Source organism: Dunckerocampus dactyliophorus, chromosome 11 (assembly GCF_027744805.1).
Source record: "Dunckerocampus dactyliophorus isolate RoL2022-P2 chromosome 11, RoL_Ddac_1.1, whole genome shotgun sequence".
NCBI lineage: Eukaryota > Metazoa > Chordata > Actinopteri > Syngnathiformes > Syngnathidae > Dunckerocampus > Dunckerocampus dactyliophorus.
Window position 1 is genome coordinate 5,784,753 of NC_072829.1, and position 27,748 is coordinate 5,812,500.

The 27,748-nt window shown below is 42.3% G+C and overlaps 1 protein-coding gene across 1 annotated transcript; it reads right to left on the reverse strand.

Moving 5' to 3' along the window:
* Positions 1-646: 646 nt before the first annotated feature.
* Positions 647-20,141, reverse strand: elovl6 (ELOVL fatty acid elongase 6). Its single transcript, XM_054792771.1, has 4 exons — positions 19,803-20,141; positions 5,923-6,054; positions 2,965-3,116; positions 647-1,917 (listed from the first exon to the last, which is right to left on the reverse strand). Exons 1-4 carry the CDS (start codon positions 19,883-19,885, stop codon positions 1,472-1,474), a joined length of 813 nt encoding a protein of 270 aa, XP_054648746.1. The 5' UTR covers positions 19,886-20,141; the 3' UTR covers positions 647-1,471.
* Positions 20,142-27,748: the final 7,607 nt, after the last annotated feature.

Below are 27,748 nucleotides of genomic sequence, written 5' to 3' on the forward strand. Positions count from 1 at the left end.
TAATAGTGTATATGTGACAGGGGCCAGCACTGCTGATTCTGAAGGTCCTGAGCAAATTACATTGGTATGGCAACACACGGAAGCTGAAATCTGATTGGACAAAAAATCTAACCTATCCATACACTCCTGGAAGCTGCGCAGCCAAGAAACATGCTACTAAATGAAAATAATAGACTGTTGGGAATAAATTAATAAAATTTAATGGAACACATATTAGAATTTAAGTTGCAAATGTAGGACAGTGCTTCTGATCGAGGTTAGGCCAGCAGAGAAGGCCTTGCTGACTGTGACTTCACACCACTGGTGTTTTGCCTAAAATCTTCGTCCTGCATTTTATTAGGGCCCGCTCACCGAGCAATAGGGGTACAACTCCTCTATTGTATCTATAGTATCTTATTAACATGAATTACAAGTGTGATCAACAAATTAAAGAAAAAATCATTCCATGATTTTGACAATTTTCATGTAAATAGTATTGGCAAGACGGGCCATGTATTTACTTGGTATCAGGTCGATGCCAACGTTTGCAGTGTCGCCCTACCCTAATTTTCTAGCGTTAATATAACTCATTGAAATTGCACTGCACATTTCAAACTCCAGGGGGAGCCCTGGTCAAATAGGAAATAAAGACTCCAACAAGACAATGTTACGTGTTGTTCATGTTTTAACATCAATACAGTGCAAAAGCACATAAACACAACAGACACCATTAAGGATACATACTAGTCTTTTAAAGTCATTACAGCAGATTGGAACAATTTGCATGTTTATATTTTTTCCTCTCTTTTGTTGAACAAACATGTTTGCAGTCCATCAAATCTTTCCAACACACTGGTAAGGATTTGATTTTTTCCCCCAATAATGAGATGCACCGATGGCGGTGGCAAAGCAGGGCGTCGTTAGCACTCACATCAGATGCCCAAAACGACGTGTGTCATTGGTGGAGATTGGGACCCATTCTGGAAGAATTGGACCAACGTTGGTTATGACGGTGTTGACATATGCATATTCAGTTAAGGAAGAGACGCTAAAACCTGAGATGTCACATTTTGCAACGTTAAGACAGTGTACTTCATCACTGACACTCCTTAAAATGACAAACTTTTTATTGACAGATGAGAACACAAAACAACAAACACTGGACAGAGACAGAAACAAACGGAGATGGCTCAAGTTCACACTTACTCCATCCTTCATATGTTTGTTTTGTTTTTTTAAAGTCAAGTAAACACACGCTTGTGGCAGATGTGGCATTTTTGATCACGTGATTAAGTACTTATGAGAGACATTTTTAACTTGCGATGGCTTCGTCACGGTGGCACCGCTTCCTTCTGTCCTCTTTTTTTTGTTTTTTTTAGCTTTTCACATTACGGTCAAGTGCAAACACCTTTCATCCCCGCCATCCCGTCCTCTCAAAAGCTCTGCCCTCCGACCCCAAATTATTCATACACATTTCCTCCCTTTTCGTACTTTACTCCATCTTTTTGGCCTTGGTGCCAGCAGCAGGTGCTTTGGACTTGCCAATGTAGGCCTCAAAGAAGAACTGGACAAAGAGCACAAAGTAGCTGAGGTACATGAGCGAGGACCACACGATGTTGTGCATGTGCGACGGGCACTCCTGGCCCTGCTGCATCCACGAGTAGACCAGGTAGTTCACCACGCAGCCCATCAGCATTTGGGTGATCTGCGTCAGCGTGATGAACATGGCGAAGTTGCGCGACAGCTTGAAGCCGGCCGCTCGCAGCGCGTAGTAAGAGTACATGACGGCGTGCACCAAGTAGTTCATGGTCATGAACCAGCCGCCGCCGGCCACCATGTCCTTGTAGGAGTACCAGGAGTAGAGCAGCACCGTGATGTGGTGGTACCAGTGCAGGAAGATCAGCTTCTGCTTCCTCAGCACGATGAACAGCGTGTCACCTGTGACATATCACAACATTAAGACCATCAAAATCACATGTCAGTTTTGATCAGGGTTCCTTGTGGACATAGCAGAACCCGCCGCTCGTTGAGTGGAACAAACTAACTTTGTGTTAAGAAGCAGAGTTATGATGCCATCTACTGTATGGAGTTAAAACAACAAATGCCAAATGCATGCAATATAAAGAACAAGAAGGAATGAAAAAAATAACTAGCATACAAGTGTAAAAATAAGTTCACCACTGTATAATAAAAGTAAATAAAGCTAAAATAAAGTAGAACATATATGAATGTGTTGTGTGTTTGCTCAGTAAAGTTCCATGTCATGTTCTGTGGTTATCACAGTCTTCCGCTATGCCACTGGGAACTCTTCTGTGGAGGCATCATGAAAAATAATAATTAAAAAAAAAACACAAAAATGCAAAAGAAAAAGCCAAAGACAAACACAGTCGAGGATTTAATTTTTTGACGCTTTTGCTGTAAGATTTTCTGGACATTTTCATGCTAGTCATCACATGTTCCATTTCCTGTTCTGTGGTTATCATCACACTTTTCTTTTTTGCCATCACTGGCACTTGTTCTATGATGGCATCGGAAAAAAACACAAAATAGGCCAAAGAAAAACCCTTATGGAGTTAATACTTTAAAGCAGTGGTTCCAAAGTGCGGACCAGGTGCTTTTTTTTCGGCAAGCAGTTGTTGTTTTTTGTTTTTTTAACTCTAAAAATGAAATCAATATGCTACAAATCAATTGGTTTTAGCCTAGTGAAGAAGATTAAAGTGCCCCCTATCCGTGGAAGAAGTTTGGACACCCCTGCTTTAGAGCCGTACTGAGCTGAAGTCTGACGAGATTTGCTGACATCTCGCAAGACTGTGTTTTAACGCCAAGACTATTTTGGTGTGAGCTCCAAATTATAGCACTTTTGGGGTGTTTGATTTTGGAGCTTCCACCGTACAATCCAATAACACCTCTAGTAAAATGTGGATGTATTTTAGTGTTTTTTTGGTTGAGTTTTTTTAAAAAAGGGAAGAAGAAACTACTACTTACCCAGTTCTGGTGCTTTACTTAGTACAAACGCATAGGCCCAGAATTTGCTGACAGGTCCGTTGTAAAAGCTCTGGTCGCAAACAGATTGTTTAAGCCCTTTTGTCATCAGGATGTATGTCATGTAACTTCCAGTGCGGATGGCGCCAAATATACTGCAAAAAAAAAAGAAAAGAAAAAGTAAATTAAGTACAATGTACATTGAACCGTGACACCCAACAATGTTTGCTCTGTTTATTGGACCGCTTATAAAGTTGTAAACGTCTTTTATGATCCATTTCCACACCATTAAGCAAGTGCAACTGGTTCTTATATAGTGCGTATACTAGGGATGTCCCAATCCACATTTTTTGGCTTCTGATCTAATCTGATTGTTTTTATAGTCTTGCTGATAAGACCTTCATTTTTCAATTTGTGAAATTGAATATTGTTATGAAAATAGCTCTTCAAAGCATTAAAAATAATACAACCAAGGTATTGCTGAATTCACTTTTTTTTTATTACACAGCATGACCAACAATATTGTTTGGCTTTTGTAACAAACCTCTGTGAGTCAGGTCCCTAATCCAAGAAAAGATCCACAAAAAGTCCATCCAATAAAAGATAAAATTGGAAAAAATGGGCATGCAAAATACTTTTATGGTAGTACTAATTATTTGACATGGTTATAGATCAATCTGTGGTGTGATTTAGAATATATGACTTTTTTTTTTAAAACTCTCTTCAACACAATATTATTGACGGTCCCTAGTATAAACAACCAGCGGTTAGAGCAGTACTTCCTGTGCGAGCTCCTCGCAGAATGACGCAGCAGTCGGGGCACAGTGAGGGGGAACTACCGCTGTAGCTGTGGAGCCGAATATCCAACGTCCAACATGAAACTAACTTCACCACGGTACACCGCGGACATGTCTGCAAGATGGTGTTGCGTTTTCTTCTTCTTGTAGGTGGCAGGAGCCGTGTGGCAACCACCTTTGAAGCGCATTACCACACCAACCGTGTCGGTGTGTACCCCAGCATTACGAACGTTATCGAGCAACTGGATCGGCCCAATCTCATGGCAGAAGCCAATGTTATATGATCTTTAAAATACAGCGGATCGGCAGCCGATCCCGATCGTGAAGATCAGATCAGGATATCCCTAATATATACACACACACACACACACACACACACACACACACAACATTCCACCATGCCAAGAAATTGCCTTAACTTTTCTGCTTGGTACAGTTTGGATCACACAGTATCTGCACGGCTCAGCTCCAAATGAGAGATGCTAAGAAAGCTCTGCAGCAAAGTGGAGACTGTGGAGTAGAAAGCCTGGATTATTATCCAGCGTCAAGGCGCCAGTACACGCTGCGTGGGCTTGCTCCTCCACCTCCAAACCATCCTACATATTTTCCAATACCGGTTCTGGCGACATACAGTAAACCGTTTAACGTGGTTAGTTGGTTCCAGGCCCGACTGCGATAAATTAATTTCTACAAAGAAGGATTCAATATTATTAAAAGGAATATTTTCGTAGTTAGATCACAAAAAAACTATTTATGACTTTCTAAGTACAATTTTTACCATTATAAGAGCCATTTAGACATGTGCGACACCTTTACACTACTCAATATAATAGATACAGTATAATCAGAGAAAATAAGCCATTTAAAACATAAATAGGACTCATGCTCGTGGGTGTTTCAATAAATGTCTTCCGGACGTGTGGACAGGAAGTGACGTCGGGGATTCAGAGTTGGAGTATGGCCACAACAGTAGCCAGTGTTATTACTATGATGAAGATGGTGACTATTATTGTGCCTGTTGTGAGATAAATAATTATAATAAAAGCCGGTAGTTGGTGAACAAGTCTGATGCGTGTTAATAGTGACACCTAGTGGCCAGTAGAAATTTTGCTGGTCGATAACTGTGCAAAAATTTATCGATTATAATTCCAACCTTTTTTAAAACCATATTATCATTTGGTTTATTATTATTCAATGATCATTTTGTCATGTCACATTTGAGCCACGAGATGGCACTCAAGCGTCGTGTACCTAAGGCACAGAAGGCGCCTACTTCATCACTCACAAATCGCAGGACGTCACCACTTCACATACCAATCCTACTCATGGTGTCAAAAGAACTACACACAGCAACGCAACAGGTGGATAAAAACAGACAAGACAGTGAGCTAAAATGCAATGTTACTGATATCTCCCAGGCAATTCCTACTGTTGGCCACAGCCTCCGCTACTGGGGCAAAGAGGTTTAATAGCTGAGAAGATGCTCGCTCTCTTCTGTGTTCATTTCACATAGAGCCAATGCACACAGACACATGCAGAGTGAACCCTCTTGTCATCCAGCCTGTGTACCACAGAGAGACTAACAGATGGAGCAGATGCGCATACACGTAAATGTCAATTTATCAAGGGCTCATAATTATCAACGGTGGCCTAGCGGTTAGTATGTTGGCCACACAGTCAGAGGGAAGACCTGGGTTCGAATCTCCGTTGGGCATCTCTGTGTGGAGTTTGCATTTTCTCCCTGTGTGTGGGTTTTCTCCGGGTACTCCGGTTTCCTCCCACATTCCAAAAACATGCATGTTAGGTTAATTGGCTACTCTAAATTGTCCATAGGTATGAATGTGAGTATGAATGGTGCCCTGCCATTGGCCACCAGTACAGTGTGTACCCCGCCTCTCGCCCGAAGTCAGCTGGGATAGGCTCCAGCACCCTCCCACGACCCTAAGGAGGATAAGCGGCATAGAAAATGGATGGGTTCGATAAATCGATATATACATTATTGTGACAAGCCTACAGAAGCATAAACCAGGCCTACTGCTGCAAAGACATGGTAAGCAAATCCATACCGTACTGCTGGATTCTGCACATTATTTAAACCCTGCTCAACAATGAACTCGACAATAAATCACTGAGGCTCCCAAAATTCCTCTCATTCCGTTCTCACCTGAACACGGCGAGTGTGAGAGACCAGATCACAAGAGGCTTCCTCAGTTCAAACTTCTCCCTTTGCTTCATCACATGGCGACCGCCCAGGATGCAGGCGGCGTAGAGAGCGGAGAAGAGAAAGGACTTCTTCCTGTTTAAATGACAACATCAAAGGACAATTACAAACCTTCTTTCCAGAGTTCATACATACAGTACACATTACATGGAATTCAACTGTCCCTTTAACACTGAAAGTTACTGCATACAGAGTAGACATGCATTGTTTTATGCATCAGCTGGTTGTGAGAATGACTTTAGAAAATTGTGTCATCTTGAAGAACCTCAAGCATCTGTGGTAAACCTGTCTTTTCAGCGTAATTATCTGCACACAAAGAAATCGGCAACCACATGTTCCCAGTTTAAAAACAAGACAGTCGCATTTCATCTGTGCATTGTTTACAAAACAAAACTGCAGTGGCGACCGCATCATCGAGTTATTGTGATTTTTCTTCAAAGCATGTCGCTCCAACTGTCACTAGACTGTTATCTTTGCTTCCATTTTGGCTCAGAAGTCCCAGCAGGCTTCTTTGTATGTTGACGACAAGCAGGTGGCGACTTGACTCGCTGGATGCAGCTTAAAGCAAACATAAATGAAAGACAGGATGACGAGAAAAACTAAGATTTTGGTTATTTTAAACGGAAGCAAACAACAGAAAGCACAACATGTGCCAGTAAAGTTGCAGGTGGGCAAGGTCGCCCGCCGCAAATACGTTTGGACAGCCACATATACAGTAAATTTGGCGGTACCCGTTTGCCCTTGCTCATAAAATTACACTTACGGTACATGCACGGACAATGCTAAAAACTTTCAGCATTTCAGTATGTGGAATCAAATTTTGGAACGGATTGAGCAACAAACTCAAACAATGCACGAAAATGAGTGATTTTAAGAAACAGTAGAGGGAGTTGATGTCTATAAAGTACAAGGAAGATACATACAATACTTAATACACAATGCTAAGTCTCATCACTCTTACACTGACCACTAACTCTTCATTCTGGTGAGTACATTGTCGGTAATCACTCGTTATCAAACGGTTTCTGTTAACTATTAGCCCTTTAATCAGTTATTATCTATTTGTTATTACCATTAAGTTGGCTAGATAATTTCTTTACAGTATGTACAGTATATACTGTGACTCTCCATTGTTATACTGTATTACATTGTCACATTCCTAAGTATTCACAATTGGCAAAGACTACATTTGGAAAACCTCACTCATGGTGCAAACACAAAGTTAACAAAAGGAACACACGAGGCAACCTCATCAACTGCACCACACGGGACAAAATATCAAAATAAAAAACCAAAAACACACACAAAATTACACCCCTTTACACACCGCAAGGCATGCTGGGTAACTCGCGGTCATCAGACCCTTCTACAAACTTTTTCAAAAAAGGCGACTAGCGATAAATCTAGCAACTTTTTCTGTTTTTAATGGACACTTTTGGAGACCGATGTGAATGCAAGAGTCGCTCCTCTCAACGACCAGCGGGTACTGCCGTGGGCCCATCTCCACTTAAAAAGCAAATTTGAAACATAAAACCACAGATATTTCTAAAGATATTTGCTTTGGTTGTCATGTTTTTTGGACACCGTTTTAATGAGTCATAGCCAAGGACCAAGACCCCCAAATTTCTAAAAAATGTAACAATATGCTTATTATTGTGGTTGTAGTTTGCAGCAGAGTACAATATGGAGAACAGTTTCTAATATTTGGGAAATCAGGAAGTATGGCTGCAGATGTGTAGCATAACTGTCTATCACATTCCGTAATGGATGCCATTTGGTTTCGACATATGGCGCCAAACGTGTTTTTCTACAAGCTGACTCCACACGTCCCCGGCACGTGAAGGACAAAGCATTGCAGTCAAAGTCAAAACAGAACAGCATTCGCACAGGAACATCAAGGTTGGACTGCAGAATGACATCATCCTTTCCCCAACGCTGCTCTAAAGAGGGAGGGCGTTGAGTAAAGCACAACCAGGCAGGTACTGTACAAGGATACAAAGTATCCCACTGGACATCTACTGGATTTCCTCATGCATACAAGGGGATGAGAATACAGTGAATGTAGCGGCGCTACCAAGTGTGGATGTTTTTTTTCCCCACAGATGGAGTGGACAATGTTTACACCAACAAAAAGGAGACAAATTCAAGCTACAGAAGCTGAAATAACTCATTTTTTTTCCATATACTTGTAAATGTCAGAATGTTGTCGGATAAGAAACTTAATATGTGACTTGACACCCAGACACATCCTGGACGCATTATTTTTTTTTATTCACAAATGAATTGAAATAGTCTGAAAATCATTCGTGTTTATTTAGTTAGTCAGTGGATGACGCACCAGCTACAACCGCCAAGCTAGACACAATTACTGTCCTAATTACAAACATTTCTGTCTAAACTGTCATTTCTCAATCCACACAGGTATCATATAATTATAAGTGCACATTACGTACAGACACATTATAGTCTACAAGGCAGAAGCGTATTAGAAAGTACACATCACAGTTCGAACATTCCTCCCTCACGCTATCGCATTTTTTCAGAAATTAATTCATAAAAAAATCGCTGTTTTGGGGTTGATCACAGCCTATTATTACTAAAAAAAAAAAGCATATTTAAGCAAATTGTACAAATTTATGCCAAAATGAAGCATTTTTAAGCATACAAATGGCTAAATAAACTAAAATACAAATACATATACAAGCCAACGAGGCCACTATTCAACTTGCAGCATTCTACATTGGTCACTAGGTGTCAGTATTTATTCGTTGAGACAAGAACCAGACATGCTTGGTGGAACAGGCTTTTATTGCAAGTTTAAATTATCTGTAATAATAATAACAATAATAACAATAATAATAATAATAATAATAATAATAATAACAACAATAATAATACTGGTTACTGTTGCGGCCATAGCCCACAACAAGCTAAAACTCAAAACGATATCACTTCCTGGCCGCCACCGATTCTCTCCCCTACAAGGTAAACTGTCTTAAATGGCTTATTTTCTCTGATAATATACTGTATATAATGTTGAGTAATAAGAATGCAAAGGTATTTGGGTGTTATTTCATGTCTAGATAGCTCTAATAACATATTTAGAAGATCATAAAGAGGTTTCTATGTATTTAAACTTTGAAAGTATTCCATTATTTTGCAAAAATTCAATTATTATGGTTGGGTCTGGAACCAATGAACCACGATAAATGAGTTATTACTCTATATCTTTTGACATATAAGTCACACATGACTGTAAGTCGCAGGACCAACCAAACTATAAAAAAAGTGTGACTTATCGTCCGCCAAAGACAGTAACATTGTATCATCCTTGCTCATGTAAGTGGGGAAAAAAGTTATGCAAATAACTGTTGTTGATGTCAATACAATAAAAGTGTAGCTAGCTTGACGAGCACAGCTTTGGCCAATAAGTGTCTTAACATTGGAACATGCACTGGAAAACTGGAAAAAACACTCAAGAGCTGAAGGAATTTATCTGATGCCAATCCGCTTTGTCTTGTCAAATTTTCGTTCACATTCTGGATTCCGGTTCTGACTTCTGCAGCATATTTATCAGTTATATTCCAAATTTTTTCGGCCAACTGTACCCACAAAATGGGAAAATGAAAAGCATGAATCCAAAGAACAATCGGCCAAAGACTATAGTGGTCTTGCATCTGCAATGAAGTTATGGCTGCCATTTCTGACGGATCTCTGTGAAGTTATGAGGATTGTATAAATAGACGTGATGCATGTGGTACAGTCGTGCAATGTAATGAGCATCAATGTCTGGATAACAAGTACTGTACATTGCTTCTGAACTACACAAGTAGATCCTGGTGCTCATGCTGATGTAGCCTGTATAGGGAAGTTGCCGTATCGTGCCAAGTACAGGAATCCCTCGGGTGTAACCCCCATCCTCCCCCCACTGGCAGCAATGTGTGGAGCTGCTGGCTAGCCTGCTGTGAAACTTGGATCCCTATTAGCCGGTCCAGGAGATTTCAGCAGTTACGTAACCCTGAGCTTGCAGTCTGAGGATGAGTCTGCAGTGTCTCCCTGGCAGCATGTGTTTACAGGGTGGTGATGTATGTAAACAATGTAAACGTCAGCATTTACAGTAGTAGTAGAACACCATCGGAAGAGAAGGCTATTTCCTTTGAACTATGGAATAAATGACCACAATGTAGCAGGAAGCCTCACAAAGAACAAAAAGGTGGTGAACACGAGGCGAGGAAGCAGGCACACGTAATCCAATTAGCAAAGCACCCCCAGTACTAATTACATCGCGCACTTAAAGAACTGTAAAATGAACAGACTAGCACGATGCCAACACTAGGATTTCGCCTTTAAGCAACCTTTCTTTGTTTAAGTTCATCCCATAAGGCTAACAAGAATCGGATCCAAAAAAACTTTTAGTGGCCACACTAACATTAAACATCCAGGTGCCTAACCTGCATACAAAGTTGGCCGATTTTGGCACAAAAAATTTAATTCTGCATACATATGATTTTTCTGATGACTTTCCAACTCCATGCTGCATAAACGCACGACTGATGGATGGAAGCATATCTGCTGATGCACATTTGTGCGATGAGCAACTGACCACAAAAAACGTTTTCCTGCAAAGAGTCAACAATGAGATGGAAAACCTTTGGTTTTTCATGTAGTTGCATCATAATTGTGCACACAGATATTCTCCTTAGACAGCAAAAACCCCTCTTCTACTTTGTTGACGGTTTGAATAGACGCCGTTAATAAAATGATTCCTCAAAAAACAACTTGCATACATCGTAGCATACTATCACAGTGTTTGCCATACATTTGTGGCAGCCCACCACGGATTAATTTTCACTGCCACAGAGCGAGTTGAATTTTCAATGTTTATGCGGCGACTCTTATTTTGAAACTTAATACTCTGAAAGTGTCACTTCTGTTTCAGGCGCAATCGGCAATGCGAGGTGCACGAGTCATTGCCAATGTGAGTTTCCTAAAGATTTGAGAGCTATACAGTCAAACTTGTCTATAGCGGCCACTAGAGAGAGTCTGCAAAAGTGGCCGCTATAGACAGGTGGCCTCTATAGACAGGTTGGCGTCCAGTTTGAATGTTGACCAGTAGAGGAAAAAAAAGAAAAAAATGGGGGAAAAAAATAATAATAATGTTGACCAGCAGAGGGCACTGCGGACTGGGGATAAAAGTTGTACAGCACTACTAGGCTTGTTATTATCATGGTTCATGGTTTTAATCCTGAACATGCATGAGTCAAACAGTAGCACATCACATAGTACAGTTCACAATGTTGCATGTCCAAAAAGGAGTAGGAAGAAGCAAAGCTTATTTAATCCTACCCCTCATCAGTTTCACATCAGTTGCAATACATTTATTCACCTCTTGTTCTTCCAAGTGTACTTTGTAGGTCTACATGACACTGTAGTGCAATCATAGCCAAGTTTTTTACTTACTAAAAGGAAGCTAGAGGCTTAATAATAACTGATAGAATATATCCACGACCCACAGAACAAAGCTGTGCTAGTAATGTCTTACGTTTGTTTTTAATATTTTACTTTTTTTACGGCAGAGTTGTCATTACAGCTTTAGTTCATCAGGAAGTGACGGGAAGTGATGGTGGGCGTCCCGAGCAGGAGAGCTAGGCTCAGTGCTAGCTGTGAGTTTGGAGAGAGTTGGGAAGTGTGTTTATGTTGGCGTGGATGTAAAGTCCTGCAGTGTTCTCCGCTGTTAATAAAGCCATTAAAGTGCATCGGCGACGTGAGTCTCTCCTTCCCCACAACAAGCGGCATTACAGTATTGACCAGTGCACACCAGGAAATAAACGGTGTCATTTCTTACAGGCATTGGCTGGACAGCTATGTAGTGGGGCTTGTTTAACCTTTGCCTTGTGGGCAAGCAGGAAGGAGAGACGATGCTGAGAGATGTGTGTGTGTTCTGAGCTGCTGTCTGGTGGCCGCGTTCAGTAAATAAAGTTGGCAGAAGCAACAGGAGAAGTTACCTTCTTTGCTTCGGAGCTGAATAACACTGACAAGTTAACAGACTAGTAGCGAACAGAAAAGAAGACGGCTTTGTTTGTGTCGAATACAGAAGATGAGGACTTTGATGGATTTGTGGATGAGGATTGATGAAAAATAACGTGAGTACATTCTAAAATACTTCAATTAAGTACAACTGAACTCAGTTTTGCTCCCGCTGCCGCATGCATGCTAGCGTATGTTTTTTTTTTTTTTATTGTAGCGTCGCTGGGTGCACGTCCTGTTCCCAGCCTAATTTGCGGTAATGTTTTGGTGCAAATGCTCTTAAAGTTACATGTTTGACCAGGAAATAGCAAGCTCAAAAGAAGACGGCTTTTTTATGTGGAACAACTGACAGTTTGTGTGGATCTTGTGAATGATTGTGACTGAGCTAGGACTCAGTAATTAAAGTCTACACACGACGGCTTCATTGATTGAAAAACAAAACTTTTTCGTGCATGAAGCTTCTACTTGAGTTGGTAATTTGGCCGCTATATGCAGTCAGATATTGACCAAGAGAGACAAAATGGGTGGCCGCTGGCCGCGTTGGACAGGTGACTGCTATACACAGGGTCTATAACATGTAAATTTGCTGCGGGGGATTTTTCAGTGGCTGTTATAGGCCGCTAAGTCCACCGATAAGACAGGTTTGACTGTATTTGAAGCATTTATGGCTTCTCCAAGTCATTATCATAATAGTCGGAATGAGCGCTGTGTTCGTTTAGTAAATAGCAGGTGACTGCAAAACGAAAAATTACATGCCCGACTTATGGCCAATTATGCAAATTAGGCGACTATGTCACCCCCACCTCCTCGCCACAGCCCTGTGGGAAACACTGCATCAGTTACAGTGTGTCTCCCCTCCAAGGTTGCAGAGCAGCTTCTGTCCTTGACAATGAGTCAGAGTCCACTCTGGACAGCGCTGTGTACTACCTGTATTTCCTTCCATCCATTAGCTTGACCGACTGTACGGTAGGGCCAAGATGGAGCCCAACTTAGCAGCTGACAACGGATAGAGCAGCGGGACACACCCTGGAAGATATCACCCATCAATCGTCAACAATTCCAAGAACCAAGTTATTTGACGACTTAGTAAGAAGTGCCGCTATCAGATCGTCGCACTGTTTACATTGCACAACTCTGCAGGGTGTTGAAATTTTAAATTGCCTGTGTAAAACTCACTGTGAGGCCTAACGTACTCGATTTTTTGTGCCGACGTGGTTTCCTTTTTCAAAGCTGAAAAAGAATTTGCTGCCCCTGTGCTCCCTCAAAGGACTGATGAGATGTGAAAGCAGAGCCATAGCACTCCAGGCGCACCGTTGTTCCAAAAGAGCCGGCCCACATCTTCCTCGCTGACCTCACCGAAAAGCCTGGCAGCTTCGCCTGCAGCAGCTGACTTCTTTCGGTTAGGACAGATCAGCATCATTTTATGACAGCTGCATTCTGAGGCTACGTAAGTGAAACTTGCAGGGCAACCACTTTTACTACAGTGTATCTTGTCAAGGGACAATACTCTAGAAAACCAACATGGATATAATTAAGAGTAGCCAGTGCACAGCTTGTAAAGTAGTGAAGATTTACTATCCACTGAAAATGCCTCAACACACAGCCGCTATTGAGATAATGGTGTCTTGTCTACAGTCAAGAATAAGGGCGGTAGAGTCGTGGTCTTAGGGCTGCAAAAATTCTGCCGGCAGTGGGGAGTTAATTATGGAAAAGATGAACTCCAACATGTGCTGTACCGTGACATTGTGAAGCAGAAACTGGGCCGAATAGCAGAATTCCAACATAAGGAGCCCAAACACACATCTAAGATGTCAAGTGGCTTGCTGAGAAAGCAGAAGGAACGAAGGTAGAGCAGCACAATGTGTCTAACGCCCACAAGCTCCACCAGTCATCATGGAGGAATGGAAGAAGATTCCAGTAACAACTTGTGCAGTTCTGGTCAATTCCATACCCAAGACGAAAAAGATAACAATGGTGCTCATTAGGCATGGGCCAGTATGACATTCTGACAATATAATAACCTTGGACAAAAATACTACGGTTTGACAGTATTATAATTACAGCTCTTAAATGTGTTATATTGAAAAATCTTTGTTGAAAAGACAAAAAAAATCAAGACAAAATGATCTTCCTCCTACTAGAAACATATTGCATATATAACATCTAACTGGTAAATTGGTAAACAAATACTATACTAAATACTAATGATTAGCATTTGACATTCACAGTTTCAAAGTTTACAGGTAATCAAAATTGTTGATAACATTCAGTAATACAGCTAATTACACATATTTTCTCAATAGTTAATAGTTACTCAATATTGAGTAATAATAGGTCAGTGAAAATAGCTACGTAGCGTTCATCATGTATTACGTCCAGTTAGCATTTGCTATACAACATTACAGATACTGTATACGAGAAATTAAAAGGATTATGCAAAAGACAATGCATCCATTGTCAAGGCAACATATTAAAAAGCTTTCAGCAATGGACACATTTTCCATCGTGAAACAGTAGTTGAACAAACAAACTAGGAGAAAACACACATTTCTACAGTAGAGTTCATGACGCGAAGAGCAGCCATGAAACAATTGACTTTTTTTTTCTACTTAAGTAGCCACTACAAGTGAAAGGATAACTTTTGCATCTCACCGCTCAGTTTATCCGTAATCATAATAATAGAGATCAAAGTTGCATTGTCTGTGTGTAGCTGCCGACATCTGTTCTCCACTTTTTTTATGCCGCCGCTGCGGCACAGGAGCGAATCAGGAGGGGGCTTAACATCAGCTGAATGAAGTGACGGTGATGATGTAGGTGAGCTATGACAATAAATGTTGCCAAAATGAGTAACTCTTGGACATTTTATGTGTCACACATGTATTAAATGCAAATGCAAATGCCTCACCTACACTAACTATGGTGTGTTGAAGGACAGGCGAACACAGTGACATCTCAGCGCTTGGCGAAAAAACATAAGTGAAGCATAAAGACATTAAAGGGAACATATTATACAAATTTTCGGGTCCCGCACAGAAAGCGACCAGACTATGCACCTCTTCCTGCAGTGTTTCCTTGGGTTTCCTGCCTCCTGCCCAAACGGTCTGCGTAATTAACTTCACCCCCGGGCCTCCTCCAGATACGCCGCCCGCCGAGCCCACTCCGCTTGGTCACACTCCCTCCACTTGCTATATGCACACTCTACGATGCTACACAGAAAACCGCTTTTGTCCAATTACTTACTCAAAATAAACACAGTTAAAAAAAAAAAAAAAACTCTGTAAAACACTTCAAAATGCACAAACCTCATTATCTGACACGTTGGCATCGTTTAACACGAGAATACAACATTGGAACAACATTTTTTGGTCAGAAAAGAGGAAAAGCATAATAGGTCCCCTTCAACAACAAAATTGTAGGCTGGCGCATGTATGGTGTACATTTTATCTGGATTATCACGCATTTATAAAGCATTACCAACTTGACTTGGGTGAATGAGATGTGTTTTCTGTGGAAAACAATGGCCTATTTTCAGAGAAACAATTTAAATAGAGAAATTAACTGAACAAAAATCTGCAAATTTTGCAGGGTCACAAGCGCAGAATCGCAAATGTACAGGGATCCACTCTACTAGAGAAAGTACTCAAGGGTGGAGTACCTAAATAACCCAAACATGATGCAGACACAACAAAAAGTCTAAAATTACAAGTCTAAATACCCTGAAGAGTTAGGATGCTTTTGGGGGGGGGGGGGGGGGGGGGGGACACAATCCTCAGCAGTTTTAATTGTATTGTACTTTATTAATCCCACAGCAGGGAAATTCACTTGTTACAGCAGCTAGCAAGATACGCAAGTAAAGAATGCATAGTGACACAGTGACAACAACATGGTTCAGGTGGTGCAGGTGTTGTAGAGCCTGACAGCGGTCGGTATGAAGGACCTGCGGAACCCCTCCTTCTTACACCGTGGGTGTAACCGTCTAAGACCTAGATTGAAAGCATTGCCAGGTAATAAGGTATAATAGTGATGATGCAGTAGTTCACCTTGAGTCAGCAGGCTATAGACTTTTAAACGAGACGCAGGACTTGCACAATGTCAATATTGGATCATGAATATAGTTCCACATCAATATCATTACACAACTGTCTGCCGCTGTTTACACTTGACTCTATTTGCCAAGGTGATTGTACACAGTGAACTATGGCCGACTTGGGCCGCGCATTCAGAGAACCCCATTTCACAATATGCAGAGATGGTAGATGTACATTTATACGTACATTATGCTCAAAGTCAGTAATTGTCTGTAGGACTCGGCACGCATCACTGTCATTGCACCAAATGAAATCAGCGCATGTAAAGCGATAACATCGTTCGACATACTCTATTGTCGTATTGTCTAGGCAAGACAAAGAAGCTGAAATTTCAATTAGTGGCTAGTGGCTGTGACACCACCCCTTCATGTGTCCTGTTACCAAGCAGTTTGCCATTGCTGTTTGCATTTTCAACCCCCAGAAATACTGTTGGCATAGACACGAGAAACCAGACTGTATCTGCGGTTGGCTAGTTATTAATTCAATAAGGGAACCATTTAAGACCATCTTCCAGGTAACTTTCGATCGTAGGATTTCTCATTCTATGGTAGACTTTTTTCGAGCTGACATTTTAAAAGCATTTTTGCAGGGTGCCCTTAAAAACAAAAGAGTGCTGTACTCCTGTCAACAATGACAATCTTTGAGTAGCATTTTTTCCAATCGGTACACAGCAGAGTGGTCCTGTCAGATGGATAATATCTGATTAACATTTTTGGTAGTAGGTTTTCAAAAACAGCAGAACATTCCGTGTCATTGAAAGTTAAACCACGACCCAGTGGCAGAGCTCCGGGGGTGGACGAGTTTCGCCCTGAATTCCTCAAGGCTCTGGATGTTGAAGGACTATAGGGGGATCACACCCCTCAGCCTCCCTGGGAAAGTCTGTTCCAAGGTTCTGGAGAGAAGCGTCCGACCGTTAGAGGAGGTGCAATGTGGTTTTTGTCACGGTGGGGGAACACTGGACCAACTTTACACCCTTGCAAGCGTACTGGAGGGTACTTAGAAGTTTGCCCAAGCGGTCTACATGTGCTTTGTGGGCTTGGAAAAGGCATTTGACCGTGTCCTCGCGGTGTCCTGTGGGGGGTGCTCCGGGAGAACGGGATTGGTGGCGCACTACTACGTGGCATTCGGTCCTTGTACAACCGGAGCAGGAGCCTGGTTCGCATTGTCAGCAGTAAGTCCAGCCTGTTTCCGGTGAACATTGGCCTCCGCCAAGGCTGCCCTTTCTGTTCATCATTTTCACGTAGAGAATTTCTAGGCGCAGCCAAGGCGTCGATGGAGTCCAGTTCGGTGGACTTTGGATTTCATCTCTGCTATTTGCAGATGATGTGGCCCTCATGGCCTCACAGGGCTGTGACCTTCAGCGTTTATTGGGGTGGTTTGCATCTGAGTGTGAAGTTTCTGGGATGAGACTCAGTACCTCCAAATCCGAGGCAATGGTTCTCAGTCGGAAAAGGGTGGATTGCTTCCTCCGGGTTGGGAATGAGGCCCTGCCCCAGGTGGAGGAGTTCAAGTATTTCGGAGTCTTGAAGGTTGGCACGTGAGGTCGATAAGCGGATCGGCGCAGCGTCTGCAGTACTGCTGTCGCTGTACCGGACCATCGTGGCGAAGAGAGAACTGAGCCGGAAGGCAAAGCTCTCAATTTACCAGTCGATCTACAAGTATGTTCCCACCCTCACCTATGGTCATGAGCTTTGGGTCGTGACCGAAAGAACAAAATTGCAGATACAAGCGGATGAAATGAGTTTCCTCCGTAGGGTGGCTGGACTCACCCTAAGAGATAGGGTGAGGAGCTCAGTCATCCGGGAGGTACCCAAAGTAGAGCCGCTGCTCCTTCACATTGAGAGGAGCCAGTTGAGGTGGGTCGGCATGCCCAGCCGGGAGAAGGCCCCGGGGCAGACCTAGGACACGCTGGAGGGATTATGTCTCACAGCTGGCCTGGGAACACCTTGGTGTCCTCCCGGTGGAGCTGGAGGAGGTGGCCGGGGACTGGGAAGTCTGGACTTCCCTACTGAGACTGCTGCCCCCGCGACACGGAACCGGATAAGCAGAATGGATGGATTATATTATATTATAGTTGTCATGTAAACAACAACAACATCATAGCTTCAGTTAGACAGTGTCAGAGCCCTGTGATGGCCTTTGTTGTCTCTTATGTGTTATTTAATGAAATGAAGGGATAGTTGGGATTTTTTTTACATTAAGTTGTATGACATCCCCATCAACAGTGTACTACAGCAACAGTGACTTACTACCCCACACATACATATGAATGCACAGGCAACAGTGCGCGAGGATACTAGTGCGCACAAGACTTTTTTATTCTGAATGAGAAATCTTGTCACACTTTAATCTTGCGAGATCTTATGACACCCCTACTGTGCGCTAATGATAGCAATTTGACCAAGTTTAGCTACTAACGTTAGCCATCACTGAATGTATCACCTATCATAACCACAGTCACTTCAAATTGTCAAGTCGCTTCAGCGATGATCCATCACTTATTTTCATCAGGCCAAATTAAAACTTATAAACCTTTTTCTGCAGTTTGATTCGCAACTGTGAAAAATACAGACCTATTTTCGTACAATCTGCTCTTTTAAAACAATACGCTAGCCGGTGGTGTTGTTCGTATATTTTTTGGTTTAACACTCAATTTCCTGTCCCTCACTTGTAACGTGTACCGTGTGGGAACCAAACCAAAAATCTATCCAGTTACGCACCTAATTAGTAGCTATTCCTTTTATAAACAAAACAACTTGAGGTGAAGTATTAACAACCACACAATATTGTTGATATTAATAAGCATTTCAACTAGTAGTGCGAGTTTGGCAGGAGAGATAGGCTTTCAAGGCCATTGTTTTACCTTTGTACACAGTCATACTGATAAAAATAACTTCACCACGCCCCTTCTCCTTCCTGACCCCTGGTTTATGAAGAACATCACACTTTCCTTTCAGCACCACTGGCCAGCTGTGTGACATCTACTACACAGCTGGCTCCAGAGGAAGTCAGCGCAGAAGTGGTGCGACCTGATTGGCTGCTGCTCTGTCAGCAGACATCAGTAGATGCAGCTGATTGGTGGGCTCTCAGTGCCAGGGGATGGACATGTCCTACACGCTGCTTCTTCCTCCATGCGGCCTCACACACATCCATTAGAAACTGATATTTATTCGCCTCGTATTCGTGTTTCTAAACATCTAATCACATGTTGAGACAAACATTCTTGCTCTTGATGTGTCCCTGCTGCCTTTTTATGCATTTTGTTTGGCATGGCGGTGCACAAAACGCAACATATAAGCTATGCAGGCCCATCATGCATTTAGAAAAAGTGCTGCAAGCGGCCCACTTCAACCACCACTATCGCCCTACAGCGTAACATGAGGCTAAGCTCTTATTGTTAATGCCTACTGGGACATCGCTGCAGCCGGGGCCATGATGACCTTTACAGCATCATCATGGTGACTGATACCGGGAGGGGGAGGATGCGGGAGGGTTAAATCACAGAGAATCAAGGGCATCAAACTGAAAACTGAGTGCATGGATGCGTGGTTTTCAATTGCAATGAGGCTAGGGTTGGTCAAGGCGGATGGATGTGAGCCTTTGTTGCAGCAGCATCATTAATGTAGTTTAAAGCAGTTTTGGGGCGTTGCGGTGTGGTATTAGCAGACGCGGCGTAGCATGGCACAGAATGGCACAGCATGGTCTTACCAGTTCTCCTGCATCCATCGGATGGCCTCCTCCTCGTTGAACTGCCTCTCGAACTCGTACTCTTGGAGCGCTAACACCGACATGCTGGCGGCGGGGCCGGCTAGAGCTCACGCCGAGTCAAACGTCACTAATGTGGGGCCGAGAGAGAGGGAGGGAGGGAGGGAGGTGGTGATGGTCGTAGCGGTAGTGTAGTGGATAATGATGGTGATGGTCTCTGCTTAGTCTATGTGCCCGTTGTAGCCCGCCTCTGTCATCGCCCTCTCCTCGATAAGGACGTTGCGGTTCCACGCGAATGGACGCCTGCTCAGATTGACTGCTGCTTACCCCTCCACTCGCCGGTCTGACCACGCCCTCCTTCTCAAGATGGCGGCATCAGGGTCCTAAAGTCTTCCAATTAACCCCGCTCATCTCCCTTACAATGACATCAACATCCGGTATTTTTATCATTGCTACTTATCACACTTTGAAGCATAAATACAATGTACAAGCTACATGAGCTAAAACAAAAAACAAGAACGACAAAATGCACAAACAGCGAGAAGCTACATATTTTTATACATAGACGTGGTAATAAATATAATATACAGTGGTACCTTTATTAACGTCTTCCTCTGTTTTTCGGTTAACATTCAAAACTTTTGCTAAAATTTAGCCTTAGCTTTTTTAATTTTTTTTATTTTTTATATTAAACTGCAAAGTACATGTTTATGGATTCTAGAACGCTGATATTTAGTTAGAGGTGTTACATATATTATGTTATTTGTTTTTTTGCAAATTGTGGTTGGAGCAGAATAATGTGTTTATTTTGTGTTATTTTGTTAATTGATGATTTTGTGGGGGGTTCAACAAAACTAGGTAAAAGTGATGTTAAATATTCAGTTGTCCATTTATTTGTCATTTGTAATTATTTTTGTATCATTTTCTGCATGTACAACTATTATTATTGTCTTTAAAATGTGTTTTGTGTTAACATTTTTGCGTGTCTGGAACGGATTAATTAGATTTACATTATTGTCTATGGTAAAATTTGCTTTGGTTAGAGTCTGTTTTGGTTTGAGTCAGGCCTTCTGGAACAAATGAATGACGTTAACCAGGGCACCACTGTAGTATGGATATGGTATGGTACATTCAAGTTTATATAAACATGGTTCATTGCCCAATATTTGGGTGAAATATCAATATGACCGAAGGTAGTGTAAGTATCAGATCGTGATGGTATACATATTTTTCAGTTTTCTTCTATGTTCATTCATTTATTTTCTGTGCCGCTTATCCTGATTAGGGTCGTGGAAGTATGCTGGAGCCTATCCCAGCTGACTTCGGGCGAGAGGCGGGGTACACCCTGGACTGGTCGCTAGCCAATCGCAGGGCACATATAGACAAACAACCATTCACATTCACATTCATACCTATGGACAGTTTAGAGTGGCAAATAACCTAACATTTTCCTGGAATGTGGGCGGAAACCGGAGTACCCGGAGGAAACCCACGCACACACGGGAAGTGTGAATGGAATCATTTTATTAGTTTGCTAATATATTTTGTCTTATATTGTGTTTTTTATATATTGCCCACATACTGTACAAGTTTGTTCTTAAAAATACATTAAAGACAAAATTGCATAATCATTCAATGATCTTGAAAAATTCCAATTAAAAAGTATTGATAGATAGATAGATAGATAGATAAATAGATAGATAGATAGATAGATAGACAGATAGACAGATAGATAGATAGATAGATAGATAGATAGATAGATAGATAGATAGACAGATAGATAGATAGATTCCAAGAGAAATTCACATTTCCAGTAGCTCTGCAAAAATGTCATAATGAACTTAATCACTGAAAGCACAAAATAAAATTAACAAACCCAGGCAAGACATGAGAGACAAGAAAAATAACAAATAAAATAAGAATAAAAAAACAAATAAACGATCATGTCAAATTTGTAGTGCAATAATACATACTGAATAATAATAATACATAATAATAATAATAATACATCATAATGGTAATACATCGAGATTGAATAAGTCCAGTCCTGTTTGTGTTTTTATCGCTCCCCCTCTGTTGTGTTGAAAAGCCGCATGGCGTGGGGGAGGAATGATCTGCTCAGTCTTTCAGTGTAGCAGGGCAGTGATAGTAATCTGCCACTTAAACTGCTCTTCTGTCGGGAGATGATGCTGTGCATTGGATGATGCCGGTTGTCCATGATGGAATGGATCATCCTCAAGTGTTCTTTGCTCTACCACAGATGTCAAGCTGTCCAGCTCAATGCCAATGACAGAGCCTGCCTTCCTCACCAGTTTGTCCAGGCGTGTGGCGTCCTTCTTCTTGAGGCTGCTCCCCCAGCACACTACTGCATACAGGAGGGCACTAGTCCACCACCCTTTCCCTGGTCTTGGTGGTGTTCAGGTGCAGGTGGTTTGTGTTGCACCAGTCGACAAAGTCCTGGATCGCTTTTCTGTAATCATCCTCATATCCATTCCTGATGGCCACGATGGCCGTGTCGTCCGCATACTTCTGTACATGGCAGAGCTCCGAGTTGTACTGAAAGTCGGACGTGGAGAGAACAGGAGAGAGCACAGTTCCCTGCGGCGCTCCCGTGCTGCTGATCACAGTGTCAGACCTTCAGTTCTCCAGTCGCACATACTGAGGTTTGCCAGTCAGGTAATCTGTGATCCATGCCCCCAGGTGTGATCCTACTTCCATCTGTGTCAGTTTGTCCCTGAGGAGCTAAGGCTGGATGGTGTTAAAGGCACTGGAGAAGTCCAAAAATGTAATCCTCACAGCACTACTGCCTCTGTCCAGGTGAGCGAGAGATGGGTGGAGCAAGAAGATGATGGCGTCCTCAACTCCCACTTTCTCCCGGTATGCAAACTGCAGAGGGTCGAGTGCGTGGTGGGCCTGTGGCCTCTGCCGTTCCATGGTCTTCATCACATGCAATGTCAGGGCCTGAAGTCATTCAGCTTGTGATCTCTTTGGGACTGGAATGATGCAGGACATCTTCCACACCTGGGAACCCTCCCCAACCCCAAGCTCAGGTTAAAGATGCGCTGTAGAGGGTCTCCCAGCTCCCACGTGCTGGCTTTCAGAAGTCGGGGTGATACTCCATCCGGACCTGCTGCTTTGCTGAGGCTCCGCCTCCTTAGCTCTGCACTTACTTGAGCTGCTGTTATTGTTGGTTGTGTGAACAGGGGAGGGTGAGGAGAGGTGTTCCCCTCTGTGCTGGTGACTTGTGAGGGGGCAGCTGTGTGTAGGTTGAGCTGGACGAACCTGTTAAAAAACTGGTTTAACTGGTTTGACTTTCTCACATCCCACTCAATGTGGGCACCTCTCTTTGAGCTGCAGCTTGTGATGGTCCTCATTCCCTGCCACACCTCCTTCATGGTGCTGTTCTGCATCCTTGCTTCTATTTTCCTTCGGAACTGCTCCTTTGCTGCCCTTAGCTAGACTCTTAGTTCCTTCTCTACCTGCTTAAGTGCTTGTGTCTCACCGTCTTCAAAGGTTTTCTTCTTCAGGCTCAGTAGATCTTTGATATCACTTGTTATCCAGGGCTTGTTGTTAGCAAAGCAGTGTACAGGCCTTACTGGCACAACTACATCCATGCAGAATTCAATGTAGTCTGTGGTACAGGTGACCATTTCTTCTGTATTGTTACTGTGGGGGCTTTGCAGTGCATCCCAGTCAGTGGTGTCGAAGCAGTCAATCAGAGACTGCTCAGCCTTAGGGGACCACTTCCTGAATGAGCATGTGGTTATGGGTAACTTCCTCACTTTTGGTGTGTAGTGGGGTTTGAGCAGGACCAGGTTGTGGTCTGCCTTCCCCAGTGCAGGTAGGGGGGCAGCACTGTATACATCGTTGATATTTGCATACATTAGGACCATAGTCCTGTTGCTCTTTGTGTTACAGTCCACATACTGGTACTCTACTGAGCTGAACTACCTGGGCATCAAGTAGGGACGGAGGCTGTATGCCAGGAGTTTGATGTCCTTACTGCAGATGGATATCTTAATGTTCACATGCCCAGGAAGAGAGCACTGTTTGTTTACATACAGTGCAAGCCCACCTCCTTTGCTTTCCACAGGCTTTTGTGTCCTTGTCCACTCTGACTGTGTTGAAGTCCGCTAGCTTCACGTTAGCATCTGGGACGCTAAGTGTTAGCCACATTTCAGTAAATCACAATAAGCTGCACTCCCTAAAGGTCTTGATGTTGGCCAACTCGTCAATCTTGTTCGGTAGTGAATTCATGTTTCCCATGATCATAGAAGGTACCGCCGGCTTCAATCTCCACTTTCTTGCTAGCCGCTTGGCTTTGATCTTAGCGCCAGCCATGGCTTTTTTACCTCAATGGATAAACTGGGAACCACACCAATGTGGGACCTCGCCCTCATGACACGTAAAAATGTGCTACAATAGACAAGTCTCGACGAGGATGAGTTCATATCCATAGGATAGAATAGATGCTTAAAAGAAGAGAAAAGTGAAAGGCAGCCACTTACTGTGGCGCCATTTTGAAAAAAAAAAATTGTATCATTGTTTCTTTTTTCAGCCATGCTACAAACAATAACTACACACTTTATGTATGTATACATGTACATTATATTACAGTATATGCAATTAAACTACATACAGATGGCTAGGAAAATGTTATGTTACTGAAAACTCTAAATGTGTTTCCAGACTGTTATATGTAATAGTTTTGTGTTTTGTGTGAGAAACAGGTGATCAGTCCCTTTTAAACCTGGTGGGAACCCAAATATACTGTATGTCATTGCTAACACTTATCCTGCCATTTACTTTTTCATTATGTTAAAATGTCTGCTGTGGAAAAGGTTTGCACAGTACAGTACCTATCGCCTAACCCTAAAATGATGCTAAACTGTGAAAGCTTTGTCTTGGTGTTGTGTTTGCACCCCAAGGCCCGCCCGAGTGCTGGGGAATTCTGTGTTGTCTTGGCCAGGGAATGTCACTGAACAAAACTCACACACATTGTACACACCCTCGTCTTCATTGTTGACATTTCCATAACTCTTGTTGCTGGGGTATGAAGTTACATGCTTAATTAGTGTCAAGAAGAGTTTCCATAGTCCCCTTATTTGGAGGCACACTACTGCAAAGCGGTGATGCGGACAAACAGTATCTACCGATCCAAATATCAATAGTATCGACACCAAGGGTAGTATTGGCATCGGATCCATACGCAGTGAGAACTATAATTTTCAGTGCTCGTCTAGTTTATTTTCACAAATATGTGTTTTTTTGTTGTGTTGTTGATATTATTACATTGTTATATATATTGCTGTGTTGTTTACAAACAAGAATTCACTTCAGGAGGGCTTTGGGTCAAAAAGCCAAAGCATTTGAATGAGCTAATCATAGTTTGTTTAGTTATTTTGCACTATTGGCTTTATTTTGTTCAAACAATTGTATGTAATATTGCTACACTGTCTTATGTTGTTGTATTTATATATTGTTAAATTGTTCATAATTTTTTTGTGTGTGTTCTTCTTCGCCATGTGTTTTATTCTGATTATGAGCAACAAATTAAAGGCAAAATCACAAAAATCATTCAATGAGTAAAAGGTATCGTATCAGTATGGCCAACCTTGATTTATATCTGTCTACTTGTATCTACATGTACTGTATATACACAGTATTTATACAGTAGTAGCATTAAGGGTGCCTGTCTCTTTAAACAGAACCAGCGCTTGGAGCTTGGCCACGCCCAACTTAGGTGTCATGGAGGACACTTTAAATGTTGTTGGATAACACGTCTCGTTTTGGCCCTAGTCAAGGAAGCATCCACTTTACATTTTGCTTTATAGCACGAATTTGAAGTGGAATTAACATTGGCAATTAAACTGTTGTTTTGCCCTGATGTAACTTTGTTAGCTATCCCATGTGAAGTGGACGTATATCTCTGACCTAAACAATGGAATTACAGAAGGGATCCTATCAGTTCGTCGCCATTTTAACAGGTTTCCCGCCAATTTCCTCCAGGTAAGTTTGGCTGCCATTTGCTTTGTTTATTCTGTTTGTAAAAAGCTCGTTGCCAAGTGTGATAATGTGTGGTCAGTTGTTTTTCTCTGGCATGACTTATTTTCTACCATTATCTGTGTTATTTTTGTGGTCAGTTGTTTTGTAGCATTAACTTTTATCTACCATTACTAGTGATCATTGATGTGGATAAACTGCTGGGTGTACAACTAGTTGTAGGTATCCGCCTTGCTAGCTAACTACCTAGTTAAGGCAAACTCTCTAACCAGCTAGTTATCTAGCCAGGTGATATGTTCTCATATTAATCATGACTGGTGTATGCGTATCCCTAGTGGTGTACGAGCAAATTGCACGGGGTACTTGGAGCCACTTAATTTACAAGATGATAAATATTCTAAATATTCTCAGTCATTTCATATTAAGCCAGACAGTACAATGGAACGTACACACTGCATAACAGTTGCTTTTGTAGAATTATCAACATGAATGAGTGTGGGGCTACTCATGGTATGACAAACAGTCTCTGAATATGTCACTTTTTTGGCTTTGCTGTGTTTGAATCTGGTTCTTGGAACGTTGTCTGCTCGTGACATCACAACCAAAATGGCGTCGGTTTGGAATACTCGCTTGTCAAAATCGCTCCTATTTCATAGTTGCTTGTTTATCTATGACAGCAGTATGACATAAATATTTTATTAAGTGAGTACTTTAATTTTGTTATTGTTATTATGCATTTTTCGGTGTCATGAGCACTTGGTCTTCCTGGTGAAATTTGTAAACGGACAAAGACAAGTGGTTAAGATGAAAGCAGTGCGCTGCCGTTGCTCAGTGGAGATGGGGAACGTGGTTACAAGCGTGAACTATTAATGCTGCACTTTAATAAGGAGCTTAACATTCCTAAAAAAAAAAAGTAGTGTTATTTGACAATTTTATTAGAGACTTGCTAACACTTTGCAGTTTCTTTAGTTTTTGCACTATTTTGAGAAAACACATTGAATCCACACAAACACAACCCATCTTCTATGCTGTGGGCAGCTGGAGAGGGAGCAGCATGGACAGGGACAGGAGCAGGATCAATAGGCTGATCAGGAGAGCGAGCTCTGTCCTGGACGGTCCTCTGGACTCCGTGGAGGAAGTGGGGGAGAGAAGGATGTTGGCTAAGCTGACATCCATCATGGACAACACCTCTCACCTGCTACATGATACTGTTGTTTCCCTTAGCAGCTCCTTCAGCAGCAGACTGTTACACCCACGGTGTAAGAAGGAGAGGTTCCGCAGGTCCTTCATACTGACCGCTGTCAGGCTCTACAACACCTGCACCACCTGAACCATGTTGTAGTCAATATGCATTCTTTACACTGTACTCTTTACTTGCGTATCTTGCTTGCTTGCTGCTGTAACAAGTAAATTTCCCCGCTGTGGGATAAATAAAGTACATACATACAAACTCGCTGCCATCTAGTGGCTATGCCCATGCCTGCAGCCCCATTGACCTGTTTTGCAAATAGCCTTTGTCCTCACCTCAAGCAAATTGGATTCATAATGTATGGTTTACATTACATGGCGCTTATAGCATATGGGTGCGTGAGGGATAAATAAGCCCTACTCTGTGTCTGATCTAGTGTGTAATATCTGCCAGGCATGGGTGGAAATGATGTACGGTGGGCTGAGGTGACGATATTGTTTTAAGCAAAAGGGCACCAGCTGCTGTCACAGAGTCGTGGCGTGGAAAGTGGGAATCTGACCTATTGGGTTAGAGCGGATGAAAACACATTTGCCGTGACCTTTCCGCTTCATTACCTTCCATGATGCCTCATAAAAGTGAGGGGAAGACACCGCCGCTGTCACCACCAAGGCCGCTGGCACTTTATTCACCTGCCCAACCCCCCCATCTATTCATTTATTGCTTTGATATGAAAGGAGGACCTGACAGTTGACTCAAG